The sequence below is a fragment of the Bombina bombina genome, chromosome 5 (genome assembly GCF_027579735.1).
Source record: "Bombina bombina isolate aBomBom1 chromosome 5, aBomBom1.pri, whole genome shotgun sequence".
In the NCBI taxonomy this organism is placed as follows: domain Eukaryota; kingdom Metazoa; phylum Chordata; class Amphibia; order Anura; family Bombinatoridae; genus Bombina; species Bombina bombina.
The window spans coordinates 578,779,374-578,801,456 of record NC_069503.1 but is presented as its reverse complement, the minus strand read 5'-3'; the positions used below and the strand labels follow the sequence as shown (position 1 = coordinate 578,801,456).

The following is a 22,083-nucleotide window of genomic DNA, read 5'->3' as shown; positions in this document are numbered from 1 at the left end:
ATGCTTTGCATGATATAGTGCACAGCTTGTTATTTACACCTAGCCCTAGATTGAAGGGAGTTATTCGAATTGATTTGCTATTATCTGTGTGCACAATTACTAGCGGATAGCTTTCTATTGCTGATTATAGGTACTGTATAGATAAATATGCAAGGCTTTGTCCTGTTATAAATATATATAGTCCTTAGCGCTTTTCCCTTTTTTTTTTTTTTTTTTTAATTAATGTACAAAATTCAACCTTTAATTATATATCTGTTATTTTAAGAGTGGACTAGATATTTTTTCCCTAACCTTGTAGCCGATTGTTTACCATTGCATATAGGGCTGGGCGATATGGGCTAAAAAAAAATAAATCGTAATTAACCTTTGCAATCTTAAAACATTTTCATTTATTTATAAATTATTACATTGTCTCACTCCTGGCTACTTCATAAAGCCACCCAGATAGCAACATTTTCTGTGGAGTACACTGTAGTGCAACAAAACAGAAATGTCTGAGTTACAAGGTGTTAACTGTCCCTTTTAACAAGAAGGGCATGTTTTCTGCACAACTAATCTGCGGGATGAAGCTCACTAGTGGATAAGAAAAAAACTTTCACAGTTACATTGTCGGAAATCACACACCCCACAAAGTATAAAAACAAGACGAGTTTATTTTTTCAACAGACAAACCTTTTTTTTTATTATTTTTTTTTTTTTTTAAAAACTGTCATTTCTGGATGGTTGCTGCATCCAGAAATCTATCTCCTACTGATGAGTTCCAAATAGAAGAAAACAGGCTGTCTAGTGAGTGGTTTCTGGTTTGCTGCAATAATCCTTTTAAAAGGATCGCTGTGAGTACTTGAAGCAAAAAAAACTGAGAATTTGCATATCTTACCCAGAATTCTCTTGTGCATTGGTAACATTGTATATGAAGTATTTCTGGGAAAAAGCAAGTGGGTAATCTTGCCTAGATGTGCTAATTTCCTATGCAAAAATTTATATTGATTTAATTTTGAGACATGGAGGATTTTAATTTTCAATTTTTTATCTTCCCCCATAATTTTAATAAATATAAATATATATATATATATATAGATAGATATATAGATAGATATATATATATATATATATATAGAGAGAGAGAGAGGTGTATGTGTGTATTTACAATAAAAAGGACATTATCTTGTAAGTGAGGGACATTGGGATAGGGGAGACCTTTGCAGTTAAGTAGCTGAAAACATGTAAAATCATTTTTATGCAATATTCATATTTAATGAAGTGTTTAACTATGTATTTACTGTAAATATTTCACATTCCAATATTCTTCACATAAGTGAATATGTTTTAAGTATATCTGTATTTATCTATACAGCTGAAACAGTTACCTAGAATGAAAATCTCAGTATATAGTACAGGTACAAATGAAGCTATGTAAACAAGATGGGGAGGAAATCACGCACCCAATTCAGTTGTTCTATCTAAATACAGGGCTACAAACAAAGATAAGATTAGTAGGTTTTTCTGTGTAAAGAGCAATAAGATAAGGAAACCTGCTCTCCATTTAAGCTCTGCCGATATTAATGGGTTGTGGTTTCTAAACTGTAAACCAGCTGTTTCTTAAACGTAAAAGAGCAATTAGCCATACGTTTTGTACTTTGCAGCTGGTATAACAACTGATTGAATTCAAGGGGAAACCAACTTTACAGTATACGGTCCCTTTAAAGGGAGAGTATTGAGAAGTAAAACCATTAGATTCAGGAGACTTGTCCTTTAGGCATCTGAGGATAGAAAGAGAATAATGGTGTAATGAGTTATCTGAAGATTTTTGTTTTTTTAATAATTGCTCTCACTGGCTTTCACTATATTTTTTTCAGATACTGGAGGCAATTCAAAACTTTGGTATGTAACATACAAATAAAAATTTCTTCTTAACACAGCTTTTGTATAATATGCACAAACCTTTTAATAACACATTTTAATCCTACAACACATTTTGCCCCCTTTACATATATATGTGCATATTCTTTAGCAATTACGCTTACATTTACAGTTTAATACTAAATATAAAAACCCATTTGTTTTTGGTTCTCTTTGTATCTGTCCTGGCGTGGCTATGTTTAAAAAAAAAAAAAAAAAGTGTAATTGCTAATTTTTCAGTTTTTCATTTCATCACTTTATTATTATTTTTTTGTGTCTGTATAAATATTTGTGGATTTATATAATAATGTATATCTATAGTGTGTATGTGTGTATCTATATCTCTGTGTGTATGTATGTATATATGTGTGTGTATATGTGTGTGTGTGTATATATATATATATATATATATATATATATATATATACACACACAATATAAAAAGTCTACACACCCCTGTTAAAATGTCATGTTACTGTGATGTAAAATATAATAATATATACACACAGAGATATAGATACACACATACACACTATAGATATACGTGTGTGTGTGTATATATATATATATATATATATATATATATATATATATATATATATATATATATATATATATATTACACACACACGATATAAAAAGTCTACACACCCCTGTTAAAATGTCATGTTTCTGTGATGTAAAATAAAATGATACAAAGATAAATCATTTCAGAACTTTTTCCTCCTTTAATGTGACCTATAAACTGTACAACTCAATTGCAAAACAAACTAAAATCTTTTAGGTAGAGGGAAGTAGAAATAAAAAACTAAAATATGGTTGCATATGTGTGCACACCCTTAAACTAATACTTTGTTGAAGCACCCTTTGATTTTATTACAGCACTCAGTCATTTTGGGTATGAGTTTTTCAGCATAGCACATCTTGACTTTGCAAGATTTGCCCACTCATCTTTGCAAAAACACTCAATCTGTCAGATTGTGATGGCATCTCTTGTGCACAGCCCACTTAAGATCACCCCACAGATTTTCAATTGGATTCAGGTCTGGGCTCGGACTGGGCCGTTCCAAAACCTTAATCATCTTCTGGTGAAGCCGTTCCTTTGTTGATTTGGATGTATGCTTTGGGGCGTTGTCATGCATAAAGATGAAGTTCCTCTTCATGTTCAGCTTTCTAGCAGAAGCCTGAAGGTTTTGTGCCAATATTGTCTGGTATTTGGAACTGTTCATAAATTCCTCTACCTTGACTAAGGCCCCAATTCCAGCTGAAGAAAAACAGACACAAAGCATGATGCTGCCACCAAAATACTTCACTGTGGGTATGGTGTTCTTTTGGTTATATGCAGTGTTGTTTTTGCACCGAACATATCTTTAGGAATTATGGCCAAAAAGTTTAATCTTGGTTTCATCAAACTAGAACACCTTTTGCGACATGCTTTTGGGAGACTTCAGATGTGTTTTTGCAAAATTTAGCTGGGCTTGGATGGTTTTTTTTTTTTTTTTTTTTTTTGTGTGTAAGAAAAGGCTTCCATCTTACCACTCTACCTCATAGCCCAGACATATGAAGAATACGGGCGATTGTTGTCACATGCACCACACAGCCAGTACTTGCCATATATTCCTGCTGCTCCTTTAATGGTGCTGTAGGCCTCTTGGCAGCCTCCCAGACCAGTTTTTTTCTCGTCTTTTCATCAATTTTGAAGGGACGTCCAGTTTTTGGTAATGTCACTATTGCGTCATATTTTATATAGGTTGCGACTAAGAAAATGTCAGGAAAGACCCACTAGAACAGCTAATGAGAGGCATTTTAAATGATGGCAGGTGTGTACTGACTCCTATTTAACATGATTTTGAATGTGATTGCTCAATTCTAAACACATCTACATCCCCAGTTATGAGTGTGCACACTTATGCAACCATATTATTTTATTTTTACTTCCCTCCACCTAGAAGTTTGTTTGTTTTTCAATCAAGTTGTACAGTTTATAGGTCACATTAAAGGTGGAAAAAGTTCTGAAATGATTTATCTTTGTCTCATTTTTTTACATCACAGAAACCTGTCATTTCTCCAACATAGGTGTGTCCGGTCCACGGCGTCATCCTTACTTGTGGGATATTCTCCTCCCCAACAGGAAATGGCAAAGAGCCCAGCAAAGCTGGTCACATGATCCCTCCTAGGCTCCGCCTTCCCCAGTCATTCTCTTTGCCGTTGTACAGGCAACATCTCCACGGAGATGGCTTAGAGTTTTTTAGTGTTTAACTGTAGTTTTTATTATTCAATCAAGAGTTTGTTATTTTAAAATAGTGCTGGTATGTACTATTTACTCTGAAACAGAAAAGAGATGAAGATTTCTGTTTGTAAGAGGAAAATGATTTTAGCAACCGTTACTAAAATCGATGGCTGTTCCACACAGGACTGTTGAGAGGAATTAACTTCAGTTGGGGGAACAGTGAGCAGACTTTTGCTGCTTGAGGTATGACACATTCTAACAAGACGATGTAATGCTGGAAGCTGTCATTTTCCCTATGGGATCCAGTAAGCCATTTTTATTACAGACAGAAAAAAAGGGCTTCACAAGGGCTTTTTAAGACTGTAGACATTTTCTGGGCTAAATCGATTTATATATAAACATATTTTATACTCCATAGCCTTGAGGAATTATTTTAATCTTGGGATTTTTGTAAAATAACCGTCAGGCACTGTATTGGACACCTTATTCTCTAGGGGCTTTCCCTAATCATAGGCAGAGTCTCATTTTCGCGCCTGTATTGCGCACTTGTTTTTGAGAAGCATGACATGCAGATGCATGTGTGAGGAGCTCTGATACATAGAAAAGACTTTCTGAAGGCGTCATTTGGTATCGTATTCCCCTTTGGGCTTGGTTGGGTCTCAGCAAAGCAGATACCAGGGACTGTAAAGGGGTTAAATATAAAAACGGCTCCGGTTCCGTTATTTTAAGGGTTAAAGCTTCCAAATTTGGTGTGCAATACTTTTAAGGCTTTAAGACACTGTGGTGAAATTTTGGTGAATTTTGAACAATTCCTTCATACTTTTTCGCAATTGCAGTAATAAAGTGTGTTCAGTTTAAAATTTAAAGTGACAGTAACGGTTTTATTTTAAAACGTTTTTTGTACTTTGTTATCAAGTTTATGCCTGTTTAACATGTCTGAACTACCAGATAGACTGTGTTCTGAATGTGGGGAAGCCAAGGTTCCTTCTCATTTAAATAGATGTGATTTATGTGACACAAAATTTAGAGAAAATGATGCCCAAGATGATTCCTCAAGTGAGGGGAGTAAGCATGGTACTGCATCATCCCCTCCTTCGTCTACACCAGTCTTGCCCACACAGGAGGCCCCTAGTACATCTAGCGCGCCAATACTCCTTACTATGCAACAATTAACGGCTGTAATGGATAATTCTATCAAAAACATTTTAGCCAAAATGCCCACTTATCAGCGAAAGCGCGACTGCTCTGTTTTAGAAAATACTGAAGAGCATGAGGACGCTGATGATATTGTTTCTGAAGGGCCCCTACACCAGTCTGAGGGGGCCAGGGAGGTTTTGTCTGAGGGAGAAATTTCAGATTCAGGGAAAATTTCTCAACAAGCTGAACCTGATGTGATTACATTTAAATTTAAGTTGGAACATCTCCGCGCTCTGCTTAAGGAGGTGTTATCCACTCTGGATGATTGTGAGAATTTGGTCATTCCAGAGAAACTATGTAAAATGGACAAGTTCCTAGAGGTCCCGGGGCCCCCCGAAGCTTTTCCTATACCCAAGCGGGTGGCGGACATTGTAAATAAAGAATGGGAAAGGCCCGGTATACCTTTCGTCCCTCCTCCCATATTTAAAAAATTGTTTCCTATGGTCGACCCCAGAAAGGACTTATGGCAGACAGTCCCCAAGGTCGAGGGGGCGGTTTCTACTCTAAACAAACGCACCACTATACCCATAGAAGATAGTTGTGCTTTCAAAGATCCTATGGATAAAAAATTAGAAGGTTTGCTTAAAAAGATGTTTGTTCAGCAAGGTTACCTTCTACAACCAATTTCATGCATTGTCCCTGTCACTACAGCCGCGTGTTTCTGGTTCGATGAGCTAGAAAAGGCGATCACTAATAATTCTTCTTCTTATGAGGAGATTATGGACAGAATCCGTGCTCTCAAATTGGCTAATTCTTTCACCCTAGACGCCACTTTGCAATTGGCTAGGTTAGCAGCGAAAAATTCTGGGTTTGCTATTGTGGCGCGCAGAGCGCTTTGGTTAAAATCTTGGTCAGCGGATGCGTCTTCCAAGAACAAATTGCTTAACATTCCTTTCAAGGGGAAAACGCTGTTTGGCCCTGACTTGAAAGAGATTATCTCTGATATCACTGGGGGCAAGGGCCACGCCCTTCCTCAGGATAGGTCTTTCAAGGCCAAAAATAAACCTAATTTTCGTCCCTTTCGCAGAAACGGACCAGCCCCAAGTGCTACGTCCTCTAAGCAGGAGGGTAATACTTCTCAAGCCAAACCAGCCTGGAGACCAATGCAAGGCTGGAACAAAGGAAAGCAGGCCAAGAAACCTGCCACTGCTACCAAGACAGCATGAGATGTTGGCCCCCGATCCGGGACCGGATCTGGTGGGGGGCAGACTCTCTCTCTTCGCTCAGGCTTGGGCAAGAGATGTTCTGGATCCTTGGGCGCTAGAAATAGTCTCCCAAGGTTATCTTCTGGAATTCAAGGGGCTTCCCCCAAGGGGGAGGTTCCACAGGTCTCAATTGTCTTCAGACCACATGAAAAAACAGGCATTCTTGCATTGTGTAGAAGACCTGTTAAAAATGGGAGTGATTCATCCTGTTCCATTAGGAGAACAAGGGATGGGGTTCTACTCCAATCTGTTCGTAGTTCCCAAAAAAGAGGGAACGTTCAGACCAATCTTAGATCTCAAGATCCTAAACAAGTTTCTCAAGGTTCCATCGTTCAAATGGAAACCATTCGAACAATTCTTCCTTCCATCCAGGAAGGTCAATTCATGACCACGGTTGATTTAAAGGATGCGTATCTACATATTCCTATCCACAAGGAACATCATCGGTTCCTAAGGTTCGCATTCCTGGACAAGCATTACCAGTTTGTGGCACTTCCGTTCGGATTAGCCACTGCTCCAAGGATTTTCACAAAGGTACTAGGGTCCCTTCTAGCGGTGCTAAGACCAAGGGGCATTGCAGTAGTACCTTACTTGGACGACATTCTGATTCAAGCGTCGTCCCTTCCTCAAGCAAAGGCTCACACGGACATTGTCCTGGCCTTTCTCAGATCTCACGGATGGAAAGTGAACGTAGAAAAGAGTTCTCTATCTCCGTCAACAAGGGTTCCCTTCTTGGGAACAATAATAGACTCCTTAGAAATGAGGATTTTTCTGACAGAGGCCAGAAAAACAAAACTTCTGAACTCTTGTCAAATACTTCATTCTGTTCCTCTTCCTTCCATAGCGCAGTGCATGGAAGTAATAGGTTTGATGGTAGCGACAATGGACATAGTTCCTTTTGCGCGCATTCATCTAAGACCATTACAACTGTGCATGCTCAGTCAGTGGAATGGGGACTATACAGACTTGTCTCCGACGATACAAGTAAATCAGAGGACCAGAGATTCACTCCGTTGGTGGCTGTCCCTGGACAACCTGTCACAGGGGATGAGCTTCCGCAGACCAGAGTGGGTCATTGTCACGACCGACGCCAGTCTGGTGGGCTGGGGCGCGGTCTGGGGACCCCTGAAAGCTCAGGGTCTTTGGTCTCGGGAAGAATCTCTTCTACCGATAAATATTCTGGAACTGAGAGCGATATTCAATGCTCTCAAGGCTTGGCCTCAGCTAGCAAAGGCCAAGTTCATACGGTTTCAATCAGACAACATGACAACTGTTGCGTACATCAACCATCAGGGGGGAACAAGGAGTTCCCTGGCGATGGAAGAAGTGACCAAAATCATTCAATGGGCGGAGATTCACTCCTGCCACTTGTCTGCAATCCACATCCCAGGAGTGGAAAATTGGGAAGCGGATTTTCTGAGTCGTCAGACATTTCATCCGGGGGAGTGGGAACTCCATCCGGAAATCTTTGCCCAAATTACTCAACTGTGGGGCATTCCAAACATGGATCTGATGGCCTCTCGTCAGAACTTCAAGGTTCCTTGCTACGCGTCCAGATCCAGGGATCCCAAGGCGACTCTAGTAGATGCACTAGTAGCACCTTGGACCTTCAAACTAGCTTATGTATTCCCGCCGTTTCCTCTCATCCCCAGGCTGGTAGCCAGGATCAATCAGGAGAGGGCATCGGTGATCTTGATAGCTCCTGCGTGGCCACGCAGGACTTGGTATGCAGACCTGGTGAATATGTCATCGGCTCCACCATGGAAGCTACCTTTGAGACGAGACCTTCTTGTTCAAGGTCCGTTCGAACATCCGAATCTGGTCTCACTCCAACTGACTGCTTGGAGATTGAACGCTTGATCTTATCAAAGCGAGGATTCTCAGATTCTGTCATTGATACTCTTGTTCAGGCCAGAAAGCCTGTAACTAGAAAAATTTACCACAAAATATGGAAAAAATATATCTGTTGGTGTGAATCTAAAGGATTCCCTTGGGACAAGGTAAAAATTCCTAAGATTCTATCCTTTCTTCAAGAAGGTTTGGAGAAAGGATTATCTGCAAGTTCTTTGAAGGGACATATTTCTGCCTTGTCTGTGTTACTTCACAAAAAGCTGGCAGCTGTGCCAGATGTTCAAGCCTTTGTTCAGGCTCTGGTTAGAATCAAGCCTGTTTACAAACCTTTGACTCCTCCTTGGAGTCTCAATTTAGTTCTTTCAGTTCTTCAGGGGGTTCCGTTTGAACCCTTACATTCCGTTGATATTAAGTTATTATCTTGGAAAGTTTTGTTTTTGGTTGCAATTTCTTCTGCTAGAAGAGTTTCAGAATTATCTGCTCTGCAGTGTTCTCCTCCTTATCTGGTGTTCCATGCAGATGAGGTGGTTTTACGTACTAAACCTGGTTTTCTTCCGAAAGTTGTTTCTAACAAAAACATTAACCAGGAGATAGTCGTGCCTTCTTTGTGTCTGAATCCAGTTTCAAAGAAGGAACGTTTGTTGCACAATTTGGATGTTGTTCGTGCTCTAAAATTCTATTTAGATGCTACAAAGGATTTTAGACAAACATCTTCCTTGTTTGTTGTTTATTCTGGTAAAAGGAGAGGTCAAAAAGCAACTTCTACCTCTCTCTCTTTTTGGATTAAAAGCATCATCAGATTGGCTTACGAGACTGCCGGACGGCAGCCTCCTGACAGAATCACAGCTCATTCCACTAGGGCTGTGGCTTCCACATGGGCCTTCAAGAACGAGGCTTCTGTTGATCAGATATGTAAGGCAGCGACTTGGTCTTCACTGCACACTTTTACTAAATTTTACAAGTTTGATACTTTTGCTTCTTCTGAGGCTATTTTTGGGAGAAAGGTTTTGCAAGCCGTGGTGCCTTCCATCTAGGTGACCTGATTTGCTCCCTCCCTTCATCCGTGTCCTAAAGCTTTGGTATTGGTTCCCACAAGTAAGGATGACGCCGTGGACCGGACACACCTATGTTGGAGAAAACAGAATTTATGTTTACCTGATAAATTACTTTCTCCAACGGTGTGTCCGGTCCACGGCCCGCCCTGGTTTTTTAATCAGGTCTGATAATTTATTTTCTTTAACTACAGTCACCACGGTATCATATGGTTTCTCCTATGCAAATATTCCTCCTTTACGTCGGTCGAATGACTGGGGAAGGCGGAGCCTAGGAGGGATCATGTGACCAGCTTTGCTGGGCTCTTTGCCATTTCCTGTTGGGGAGGAGAATATCCCACAAGTAAGGATGACGCCGTGGACCGGACACACCGTTGGAGAAAGTAATTTATCAGGTAAACATAAATTCTGTTTTTAACAGGGGTGTGTAGACTTTTTATATCCACTTGTATATATGTGTATGTATGTGTGTATACACATACATACATACACATATATACAGTGCATATAAAAAGTTAAATATTTAAGTTAAATATTTATTTATATATATTTAAAGTTGTGTATTCTTTGCATCTTTTCAGGAAAGCCTGCCGATGAGCAAGATAATCCCATAACGGAAGCTCCCGGTAAGGTTAATTTTTTCACCCTTTCATAGCTTGATTCCATATGTCTTTTCAGTAATGTTAAATACCTATCAACTTTAGTTATGAAAAATATGTTAGAATGCACCGTGCAGTGCTATTTTTGGACTACATTTATTTTAGATACTTCTTGTGTCACATTTTCTTTATGGGTGGTGATTGCAATGTACAAAACCAGCTACTTAAAGGGACATGAAGCTCAAACATTTTCTTTCGTGATTCAGATAGAGCACTGGTTTTCAAACATGTGCTCAGACCTCTCTAGTAGGCCAGATTTTGAGGATATCTGAACTGAAGCGCAGGTGAAATACTCAGCTGATTAGCAAACATGGTTATTATCCTGAAATTAATTATCCTGTTAGGGAAGCCTGAGGACAGGTTTGGAAACCAGTGAGAGAGCATGTAAGATATGGTGAGTCCACAACGTCATCATTTACTGTTTGTAATATCACTCCTGGCCAGCAGGAGGAGGCAAAGAGCACCACAACAAAGCTTTTAAGTATCGCTTCCCTTCCCACAAACCCCAGTCATTCTGTTTGCCTTGGTGCATGGAGGAGGTGAAGTTTTGGTGTCGGAAGAAAATTGGATTTATTTTGCTACAAGCAAGATTTTAGAAACCAGAGTAGATTTACTCTGTCTTTCTTAAACGGGAAGAGTCCACAGCTGCATTCAGAGCCTGGCCACCAGGAGGAGGCAAAGACACCCCAGCCAAAGAGTTAAATACCTCCCCCACTTCCTTCATCCCCCAGTCATTCTTTGCCTTTCGTCACAGGAGGTTGGCAGAGAAGTGTCGGAAGATTAAAGATAGTCTCTTATGGAGGATAGTACTCTTCAAAATGACACTGGAGTTTTAAGTAATCCTATCAGCCTCTCAGTGAGAGCATGGATGAAGGTTAGAGTCGGGAGATGCAGGGAGTGTATTTCTGCGAAACCATCCCTACTCATATTAACAGCTCCTTGGCAATCAGCGTTGACGAGTTTCGCTGCATGCCTTTATTCACTCAAGTCCATGTCAGAAGCGAGGCTACTATCTGTCACACTTGAAGGGCCGTGTTCCTGTTCCACAAAGCAGCTTCCGGTAAGATCAGTTTCATTTTATTTAAATATGTAAATATATTGTTAACGAAGGAAACAGGGTCCCAGTGGGACTCCTTTATCTTAAAGGAATCAAGGGTCAATATCTCCTGAGGGGGTTATGGATCAGGGGGGGGCTTTTAACCATGTTTATGTTATTTTGTCTGCTAATGTGTAGTGATACTTGGGCTCATGGTTATTCGGAACATAACGGCCTTATCAGTTGGTGCAGTCTTTTTAGACTTGCGCACCCTTTTTTTTGCCTTGCACAGTGCACCTCGTGACCGGGTGCGGTTGCGTTGTATTCCACTTCCGTATTCTGACAGAGTGGCGACAGAGTCTGCTCATTAGCTGTCTGGTGCCGTTTAGTGCTTGTCCATATTTTGTGGACTCTTCCCGTCAGAAGAAAAGAAAATTATCAGGTAAGCATAATTTAAGTTTTTCAAAGATTGGTCTAGCCGTAGTCCACGTTAGTCTCTTCAGTAGGGCAGTGGTGACTTTAAAGCAGTTAGGAACTTGTGAAGTGGGCTAAACTGCATTTTTCTAACATGTTGCTGCCCTATGTATAGAAAGCCTGAGTGGTTTACACTGTTCTTTCTCTTGCTACAGGTCTCTGTGAGGAGTGGCCTCCTCTCACACCTGGTAGGCTGTCCTCCTGCCGGATGGCTAGATGCAGTTAAGTGCTGTTTTTCTCCCAGTTGGGGAGTTTGGCACTGAAGGGCAGAGGGCATCTCTAGTACATTTTATTCATACTAGAATTCCACTGTCAAAGTTTTTCATGTTCCAGACAATGCTCTGCGATTTTTCACAGGAATAGGAGTAGTCAGAGATTCCTCTCTCCCTCTCTCCTGTCTTTACAAAAATGTTTCCTGTCGCTGTCTCCATTATCCATCATGTTGCACGCTGCCTAAGTAGTAGGGACCATTTCTCCTCTGACTATGAGAACTACAGTTCCTTTAGAAGATAGCTACTCTTTTAAGAATCCATGGTCTAAGCTGGAAGCTTATATGGAAGTTTATGGCCACTGGTCAAGTGCAACAGATTCCATTTTGGTAGGACTCCTTTGCAGGAGATCCAGTACAGAATTATGGCCTGTTTTAGCTCACCAATTCTTTATTTCCGATGCTACCATGTAAGTTTTTAAGCTGGAAGCTAAGATTTCTGGCTTAGCCGTGCTCACCCGCGGGGCATAGTGGCTATATTCTTGGTCAGTGGATTCCAAGGTGGAGTCCAAGGTTCCTGCGCTTCCTTACAAGGGTAAGACCTTGTTGGATTCTGATTTTTCTGGTGGAGTAGGGTCTGTTCTTCAACATGACAGATGAATAGACCTTAAAGAGTTTGCCCCCAATCGGGGATCGGATCAAGTGGGGTGCTGGATTTCTCAGTCTTCAAACATGGATACGAGACGTCCCAGATAGGCTGCGGACACAGTATCTCAGGGTTATTACATAGAATTATACCTTTCCTTCCAGAGGCAGGTTTTACCTCTCAATTATCTGCAGGCCAATTAACAGCAAGGCATTTTTGAAGTGTTGTTGGGGACCTCTCTTCTATGTGAGTGATTGTCACTTTTTCTGTATAGGAACAGGGTCTAGGATGCTTTTCATCCCTGTTCGTGGGAATTTTTTGTCCAATCGTAGACTATAAGTGTCTCAAGTTTCTAAGGCTACCATCCTTCTAAATGAAAACCTGTGGGTCCATTCTTCCTTTGGTCTAAGAGGGTCAGTCTATGGTGGCCATAGACAGGGAGGACGTGTATTTTCAAGTCCTGAGATTTGATTTTCTGTCTATCTTTGCAGTGATCAGTTTTCAGGGAATTGCTGTGGTGCCCTTACTGGACGACATAATGGTTCAGGCGCCTCTCTTCAACAAGCAAACTCTCATTCAGAGATCTGATCTTTTCTTCTTTCCCACAGATGGGAAGTGAATCTGAAAATGAGTTCCCTTGTTCCAGCCACAAGGGTGGTTGTCTTAGGAACCATAAATCAAGGAATCTTTTATATTACCTCTGTGCAGTTTTCTGTTCGGCCCCTCAGGGGCTCTATGTATAGAGGTAATTGGTCTGATGGTTGATTCATTGGATATCATCCTTTTGCTTGATTCCATCTGAGAGTCTGCTGTTATGCATGCTCAGGGAGTGGAACGGGGATCATGTGCTTCTATCTTGGAGAATAGATTAAGATCTGTCAACATGAGATTCTTCTCTGTGGTAGTTTCCTCAGGAGCATCTGTCTCACGGCACATGCTTCCGGAGATCTTCCTGAATAATAGGGACCACGGTCGCCAGCCTGTTCGGTTGGTGACTATGGACTTGGGAGGAGTCTGCTCTTCCTATAACCATCTTGGAGTTCAGAGCGATCTACAATGCTCTGATGGCTTGGCCTCCGTTGTCTTTAGCCTGGATTTTCAGGTTCTTGATGGACAATTTCATCTCAGTGGTTTACATCAACCACCTAGGAGGAACCTGGAGTTCCTTAGCCATGAAAGGCGTGGATTGTTCGGGGGCGGGAGCTCATATTTGTTGCTTGTTCACGTTTCATGAGTGGATACAGGGACCAGACTTATTCAGAAGTTATATTATTTTTTTTTCCCTGGGAGTGGGCACTTCTTCCGGAGGTGTTCTCCAGGTTAACCCTCTAATAGGGGTGTTTTGGAGTTGGGAGTTCGCCAAGTTTCCAAGGTATGTTTTATAGGTCAGGAGATCAGCAAGCTGCTCTATTAAATTATCTGGCGATTACTTGGGATTTCAGTCTGACATTCATGTTCCTATGTTTTGATCTCCTTCCACAAGTCAGTGCTCGTAGAGAAGCGAGCAGCGGTATTTTAGGAGTTCCTGCATAATCTCTCTGGTTCTGGCATGCAGACCTAGCAGAGATGTATCTCTTCCACCTTGGTGGTTGTTCTTGAGGGAAGGACCTTCTAATTCAAGGTCCATACCTTTATTTCAAATTTCGTTTCTCTGAAGCTTTCTGCCTTGAGATTGAAAGATTAGTTCTATCTAAGCGTGGGTTTCTGAATCGATCATTGTGATCATGATTATGATTCAGTTTTGCAAGCCTGTTACTGGTAACTTTTACCATACGGTATGGTGTAATTCCCTTATTGCTGTAAATCCCAGGGCTAATCTTGAAAGAAGGGTCAGGATTCCTAGGTTTTTTCCTTTCTTTTTCCTTTCTCCGGGTAGGTCTGGAGAACGGTTTTTCAGTTTTCTGCATTTCCCTTTTTTGTTATTCAAGGGTCTGGCGGATGTGTAATCTTTTGTCAGGCCCTGGTAAGTATCAGGCCTGTGTTTAAGTCTGTTGCTTCTTTTGGAGCCTTTATCTTGTTCTTAAGGTCTTGCAGCATGCTCAGTTTGAGCCATTTTATTCCATAGATATTAAGCTTTTATCTTGGAGGCTTTTGTTTTTTTTATTCCTGTTTTTTTCTGCTCGGAGAGTCTCGGAACTCTCGGCTTTGCAGTATGATTCGCCTTGTTTGATTTCTCATACTGATAAGGCTGTTTTTTGTTCTAAGTTGGAATTTCTTCCTATAGTGGTTTCAGTTAGAGAAGGAACAACAATCTACAGATTGTTTCTATGTCCTAATCCTTCTTTTCATAAGGAACGTTTGCATAACTTGGATGTGTGCATGCTCTAAGATTCTATCTCAGGCTACTATGAATTTTCATAGTCTCCTGCTTTGTTTGTTGTTTCTCTGTAAAGCATATAGGTCAGAAAGCGACTGCTGCTACTTTTTCTTTCTGGTTGAGAAGTATATTGCTTTTGCATATGAGGCTGCTGGTTAGCAGCCTCCTGAGAATATCATGGTTCATTCCGAGGACTGTTTTCCTTTTTCTGGGGCTTTCAAAAATAAAGCTTCTGTGGAACAGATTTGCAGGGCTGCAACTTGGTTCTCTACATTCTTTTTCCAAAGGTTCACATTTGATTCTTTTGCCTCAGCTGAGGTTTCTTTTGGGAGAAAGGTTCTTCAAATTGTAGTGCCTTTTATTTAGGTCTACCTGTCTTGTCCCTCCCTAGTCATCTGTGTCCTCTAGCTTGGGTATTGGTTTCCAACAGTAAATGATGACATGGACTCGCCATTTCTTAGGCAAGAAAACAAAATTTATGCTTACCTGATAAATTGTATTTATTTCCGGATATGGTGAGTCCACGACCCTGCCCTTTTATTTTAGGACAGTTTTTTTTTACTAAACCCCAGGCACCTCTACACATTTGTGTTACTCCTTTTTCTTAATTTCCCTTCGGTCGAATGACTGGGGTTTGTGGAAAGGGAAGTGATGTTTAACAGCTTTGCTATGGTGCTCTTTGCCTCCTCCTGCTGGCCAGGAGTGATATTCCCAACAGTAAATGACGACGTGGACTCACCATATCTGGAAAGAGAGAAATTTATCAGGTAAGCATACATTTTTGTTTTTAAACCACTTTTCCATTTACTTCTATCATATATTTTTGTTTGCTTCATTTTCTTGCTATCATTTTTTGAAGAAGCGGCAACGCACTACTGGGAGCTGCTGAACACTTTGGATGAGCCAATGACAGGAGGCAAATATGTGCAGCCACCAAATGGCAGCTCCTTATCCTATCTAGGTATATTTTTCAACAAAGGATACCAAGAGAACAAAACAAAAATAGATAATAGAAGTAAATTGGAAAGTTGTTTAAAAGCACATGCTCTATCTGTGTTTATCATATGCAACGATAAACTGCTGGTGCCAGTGGGAGGTGGGTGGGTGATCCTGCAGCTGAGGGAGGGGGGTGGGCCGTACACTGCAGAAAAGAAAATAAGGGAGAGGTAGGAATTACAGGGAAACAAGAGGAGTGGAGAGGTTCCTAGCTAATGATATTAAGAGGGTGGTGGTGGGGAACCACCAGACTACAGAAAAATGAAAAGTATATAAATATGGTTACTGGCAGACAGCTGCCAGTGCTTAAAATGTCTGCAATTAGTCGGAGGGGGGAGGGTTAGATAGCTATTTGGGGGGGATTAGGGAGGTGGGAGGGTAGGGGGTGATCACTACAGGAAAAAAAATCTAACCTGCAGACTGTCTGCTAGTACCTAAGTAGTGTGTGTATGTGTATATATATACATATATATATATATATATATATATATATATATACACTGCAATATACTTTCATTATTTATTTTGTCCCCTATTCCTGTAATTGAATTCTGATATATTGAGCTTTTCGGTTCCTGTTAAAAATGGCTGCACACTCTGACCTATTTAGAACTGTCCCTAATTGGCCACAGCAGAGTAGGTAAATTAAGTTACAACAGGGCAGCTCCCGTTGTTTTATAGACACTAAAACTTTACACTTAGTTTGTCAATATTTAAACAGCTAAGGAAACTTTAAAAAATACATCTACATTTTTTTCTGACTAATCTATTCTTTCAATGCTTCATTCTATCTAGCATTTATTTAGTGGTTAATGTCCCTTTAAGCATTTACCGATTCTTTGAGCAGAACACCAAAACAGCTTTTTTAAATTCCTTCTAAATAATACATAACTTTTTCCCAATACCTTGAAATGTCTCTTGAAAATGATAGCAAAACTGCTATCCCAAGCTATTGATGTCCCCGACAGCCTGTAACTGTGACTCATCACTGCATGTTTACAGCTGCTTTATTTTCATTATCAATCTATGGGACATAGTTTAACTTAAAAACCATTTCAATGATTTATTATTACATCAGAAATTAATATTTCTGTAATTGGTCTTTGTGCTTTCTAAATTCAAATACACAAGACAATTATATATTCCTTAATGCAATATTCAAGTCCCTAGAAAGCTTAAATTTTTACGCTATTTATACTGTTCTGTTTTAAAGGACCGTTAACACAGTAAAATAACATAACAAATGCACGATAAAGACAATTGAATATCAAATTAGTCGTGAATTTTTCTTTTCTTTTTTACCAAAATAAATCTGTTCAATTCTCTTTGCCACAGCATCACATGACAGCCATCAGCCAATCGCAAAATATTGTACATATATTTATATTCGGTTAATTCTTGCACATGCTCAGTTGGAGCTGGTGCTGCTGAAAGTGTTTTAGATAAAAAGATTGTGCACATTTATGTGCTGTATATGAATCATAAGTTTAATTTTGACTCCTTTTAATATTCACAGATGAAAAAGGCCCGCCCCAGTCATTGAAGGTGCAGCTGGAAACTTGCAGTTCTACTGAAGCTGCTCTTGGTATGTATACAATAGGCAAAGGGCCTCACATTTTTTATTTAGATATTACCTAAAAATAACCTTTTCACTTTGTGTATGCTTTCCTAGTTCCTGTCTCTATTTATTTATTTATTTATATATATATATATATATATATATATATATATATACATATATATACATCTGCTTCTCTACTTTGTTATATTGCCAATGTTATGTATTTTCCATTTATTTTTTAACTATACACAATTATTAGTGAATGCCAGTGGAGTGAGCTCACAGCATTTAGTAAAATTCCTGCTTGTGTGCTTCTTTAGCTAACTAAACACTTACAGCCCTGCCCTCCTGCAGCAAAGAAACAATTTTCCCTACAATCCCCAGTTTTCTTTTGAGCAGCTAAACTAAAACTAGGACACAGGGCAGCTCCTGCCACATCTATGCTGTGCTGAGATAAAATACCTAGTAAATGCAGTTAACCCCATGGCTACCAAAGAGAACTCCAGTGTAAATATGTTGCAGTGTCTTTGGTCAGTCATGGGGTTAACTGCATCTACTAGATATTTTATCTTCGAACCGCATGTTTCAGATAACAGGTGGTTATGCACAAGGAGCTGCCTCCGTGCTGGTGCCGATGTAATGGCTTACTGCCTGCATTAGATTTCTTTTTTACTTTAACCCCTTAACGACCAAGGACGTACGCCATACGTCCTCAAAAAAAATACACTTAACGCCTGAGGACGTATGGGCGTACGTCCTCGGTCTGGAAAGCAGCTGGAAGCGATCCTGCTCGCTTCCAGCTGCTTTCCGGTTATTGCAGTGATGCCTCAACTTCGAGGCATCCTGCAATAACCCACCTTGGCCATCCGATGCAGAGAGAGCCACTCTGTGGCCCTCTCTGTACCGTACATCGATGGCCGGTTTCGTTGGTGGGTGGGAGCCAGTCTGGGAGGCGGGTGGGCGGCCATCGATGGGCCGTATGATGTGGAGGGGGCGGGATCGTGGGCGGGAACGCCGGGTGCGCACGCGTGCACGAGGGGGCGCACGCAGGGTTGGGAGCGGGTGGGAACCGCTACACTACAGAAAAATGATGGGAGAAAAGTGGCAGTGAGGGCCAAATATATGTAAATATATGTTGATCTAAGAGATCTGGGAGGGGGTGGTGGGTTGGTCTTTTGGGGGGGGGCAAGCTACACTACAGAAAATTATTTAAAAAAAGAATAAAAACATGTTATACTATAAACTGGGTAACTGGCAGACAGCTGCCAGTACCAAAGATGGCTACTAATAAGTTAGAGGGGGATGGGTAAAGAGCTGTTTGGGGGGTATCAGGGAGGTTGGGGGCTAAGGGGGGATCCTCCAGAGCAGCATATGTAAATATGCCTTTGTTAAAAAAAATTTTTTTATCAAGGATAGCTTTTTTTTTTTTTTAGTACTGGCAGACCTTCTGCCAGTACTTAACATGGCGGGGACAATTGTGGGGTGGGGGAGGGAAGAGAGCTGTTTGGGAGGGATCAGGGGGTGTAATGTGTCAGGTGGGAGGCTGATCTCTACACTAAAGCTAAAATTAACCCTGCAAGCTCCCTACATGCTACCTAATTAACCCCTTCACTGCTAGCCATAATACACGTGTGATGCGCAGCGGCATTTAGCGGCCTTCTAATTACCAAAAAGCAACGCCAAAGCCATGTATGTCTGCTATTTCTCAACAAAGGGGATCCCAGAGAAGCATTTACAACCATTTGTGCCATAATTGCACAAGCTGTTTGTAAATGATTTCAGTGAGAACTTCTTTTTTTTATTTATTTAATCGCATTTGGCGTTGAAATGGTGGCATGAAATATACCAAAATGGGCCTAGATCAATACTTAGGGTTGTCTACTACACTACAATAAAGCTAAAATTAACCCTACAAGCTCCCTACATGCTCCCTAATTAACCCCTTCATTGCTGGGCATAATACACGTGTGGTGCGCAGTGGCATTTAGCGGCCTTCTAATTACCAAAAAGCAACACCAAATCCATATATGTCTGCTATTTATGAAAAAAGGGGATTCCAGAGAAGCATTTACAACCATTTGTGCCATAATTGCACGAGCTGTTTGTAAATAAATTCAGTGAGAAACCTAAAGTTTGTAACAAAATGTGTCAAAAAGTGAACAATTTTTTTTATTTGATCGCATTTGGTGGTGAAATGGTGGCATGAAATATACCAAAATGGGCCTAGATCAATACTTTGGGATGTCTTCTAAAAAAATATATATACATGTCAAGGGATATTCAGGGATTCCTGGAAGATATCAGTGTTCCAGTGTAACTAGCGCTAAGTTTGAAAAAAAGTGGTTTGGAAATAGCAAAGTGCTACTTGTATTTATTGCAAAAAAAAGCAAAGAACATGTAAACATTAGGTATTTCTAAACTCGGGACAAAATTTGGAAACTATTTAGCATGAGTGTTTTTTGGTGGTTGCAGATGTGTAACAGATTTTGGGGGTCAAAGTGAGAAAAAGTGTTTTTTTCCATTTTTTTTCCTCATATTTTATAATTTTTTTATAGTAAATTATAAGATATGATGAAAATAATGGTATCTTTAGAAAGTCCATTTAATGGCGAGAAAAACGGTATATAATATGTGTGGGTACAGTAAATGAGTAAGAGTAAAATTACAGCTAAACACAAACACTGCTGAAATGTAAAAATGGCCTTGGTCCCAAACGGTCAGAAAATGGAAAAGTGCTGTGGTCATTAAGGGGTTAATTGTCAAAATGAGTGTAACTTACAATAAGATGTTTAAATATTAAAGCAATAAGTGTAAAGTTTTTGTCTTCATGATGTTATTGAGACTGCCATGTTGTAATGTGGGTTTCCTTTATCTTATCTCCTCTGCTGCTGTCAATAAGGACAAATAAATGACTTGATAAGTTGAGCATACAATGGCTGTGTTGAAAGTAGGTGGTTTGGGCTTGTGAACTCTGGTGTATGCATTTACAGTTATCAGGAGAATTGTAAAGCCCACAATTTTCAGAGTTAAAGGGCAGTAAATAACTTGTAATTACACCCGCTTTCTGTTGTCTTGCAATATAAACTGACATAATAAATTACCTTTGTGACATTGGGTGCAGTTAGCCACTGTCATTTTGTTAGCAAACTATTCATTGATTTGCAGTTATTTACAGTATCTCTGATGCCAGTTAGGAACAGATATGTGGCAGGGTTGGGTTTGTAAAGCTGTCCATGCGGGACTTTCATGTATTGGAGTTGCAAATCTTTTAATGTTCACAGTTAAAGGGACAGTCTAGTCAAAATTAAACTTTCATTATTCAGATATGACTTGTAATTTTAATCAACTTTCCAATTTACTTTTTCATCAAATTTGCTTTTTTCTCTTGGTATTCTTAGTTGAAACTAAACCTAGACAGACTCATATGCTAATTTCTAAGCCCTTGAAGGCTGCCTCTAATCACAGGCTTTTTAAATTACTTTTCAACTCAGAGACTGAAAGTACACATGGGCCATATAGATAACACTGTGTTCAGGCACAGGGAGTTATTTAAGATTTAGCACATTACAGTGCTAAATGCAAGACAATAGATAATAAACATTCACAGTCATGTGATCAGGGGGCTGGAAGAAGGTTCTTAGATACAAGGTAATCAGAGGTAAAAAGTATATTATTATAACTGTGTTGGTTGTGTAAAACTGAGGAATGGGTAATAAAGGGATTATCTATCTTTTAAAACAATAACAATTCTATTGTAGACTGTTTCTTTAAATTACTAGAAAAGGGGGTACAATCTTTTTTAAGTATCTCCATTTGTGTTATGAATGGGAAAACTTAATTTGTGTGGCTTAAAGGAATAGCTCAAAGGCAAAGTGGTTAAACGCACAGTAAAAGTACCATTCAGGACCCACAGAGCACTGCTATGATGCAATCCTGTGACTAGTGCTGCTGAGTGTGGATTTCTGCTTGGGACCCACAGAGCACTTATGAGTCTACTGATCTTGCTGACATGGAGAGAAATCATGCAAAAAATGTTTTGAGGCTTTATTTTTCTCATTATATTGTGATGTATGTGTGTGTCATCCTTATCTAGAACTCTGCAATATTTGCCTTCCTAAAATTGTTTGAGGGACCTCACAGTTCTGATGAGACTTCTTAGATAATCTCACCAGGGCGGAGAATTTTAGATATCTCTGACTTTCTATAATATGGCTTCCCTATGTGAAAACAGTTTTAAAGGGACACTGAACCCATTTTTTTTCTTTTGTGATTCAGATAGAGCATGCAATTTTAAGCAACTTTCTAATTTACTCCTATTATCAATTTTTCTTTGTTCTCTTGCTATCTTTATTTGAGAAATAAGGCATCTAAGCTTCTTTTTTTATTATTCAGACCCCTGGACAGCACTTTTTTAATGGTGGGTGAATTTATCCACCAATCGGCAAGAACAACCCAGGTTGTTCACCAAAAATGGGCAGGCATCTAAACTTACATTCTTGCATTTTAAATAAAGATACAAAGAGAATGAAGAAAATTTGATAATAGGAGTAAATTAGGAAGTTGCTTAAAATTGCATGCTCAATCTGAATCACGAAAGAAAAAATTTGGGTTCAGTGTCCATTTAAAGTCATTTTTCAAAAATGGTTCATTGGTTTGTAAAATCAGTGGGAATTAACTAAAAGAGGAGGCAGGGGACGGACGGCATTTGAATAAGGAAGATACTCTGGATTATTTCTGTTACATTTTTATTGT

The 22,083-nt window shown here is 39.8% G+C and overlaps 1 protein-coding gene across 1 annotated transcript in view; it reads left to right on the top strand.

Annotated features, from left to right (window-relative positions):
* LOC128660606 (mediator of RNA polymerase II transcription subunit 12) overlaps positions 1–22,083 on the top strand; it is a 133,775-nt gene that overhangs the window by 45,240 nt on the left and 66,452 nt on the right. The window contains exons 4-6 of the mRNA XM_053714532.1: positions 1,857–1,881; positions 10,016–10,060; positions 17,287–17,355. Coding sequence (XP_053570507.1) covers positions 1,857–1,881; positions 10,016–10,060; positions 17,287–17,355 — 139 coding nt within the window. The remainder of the gene's footprint in view (positions 1–1,856; positions 1,882–10,015; positions 10,061–17,286; positions 17,356–22,083) is intronic.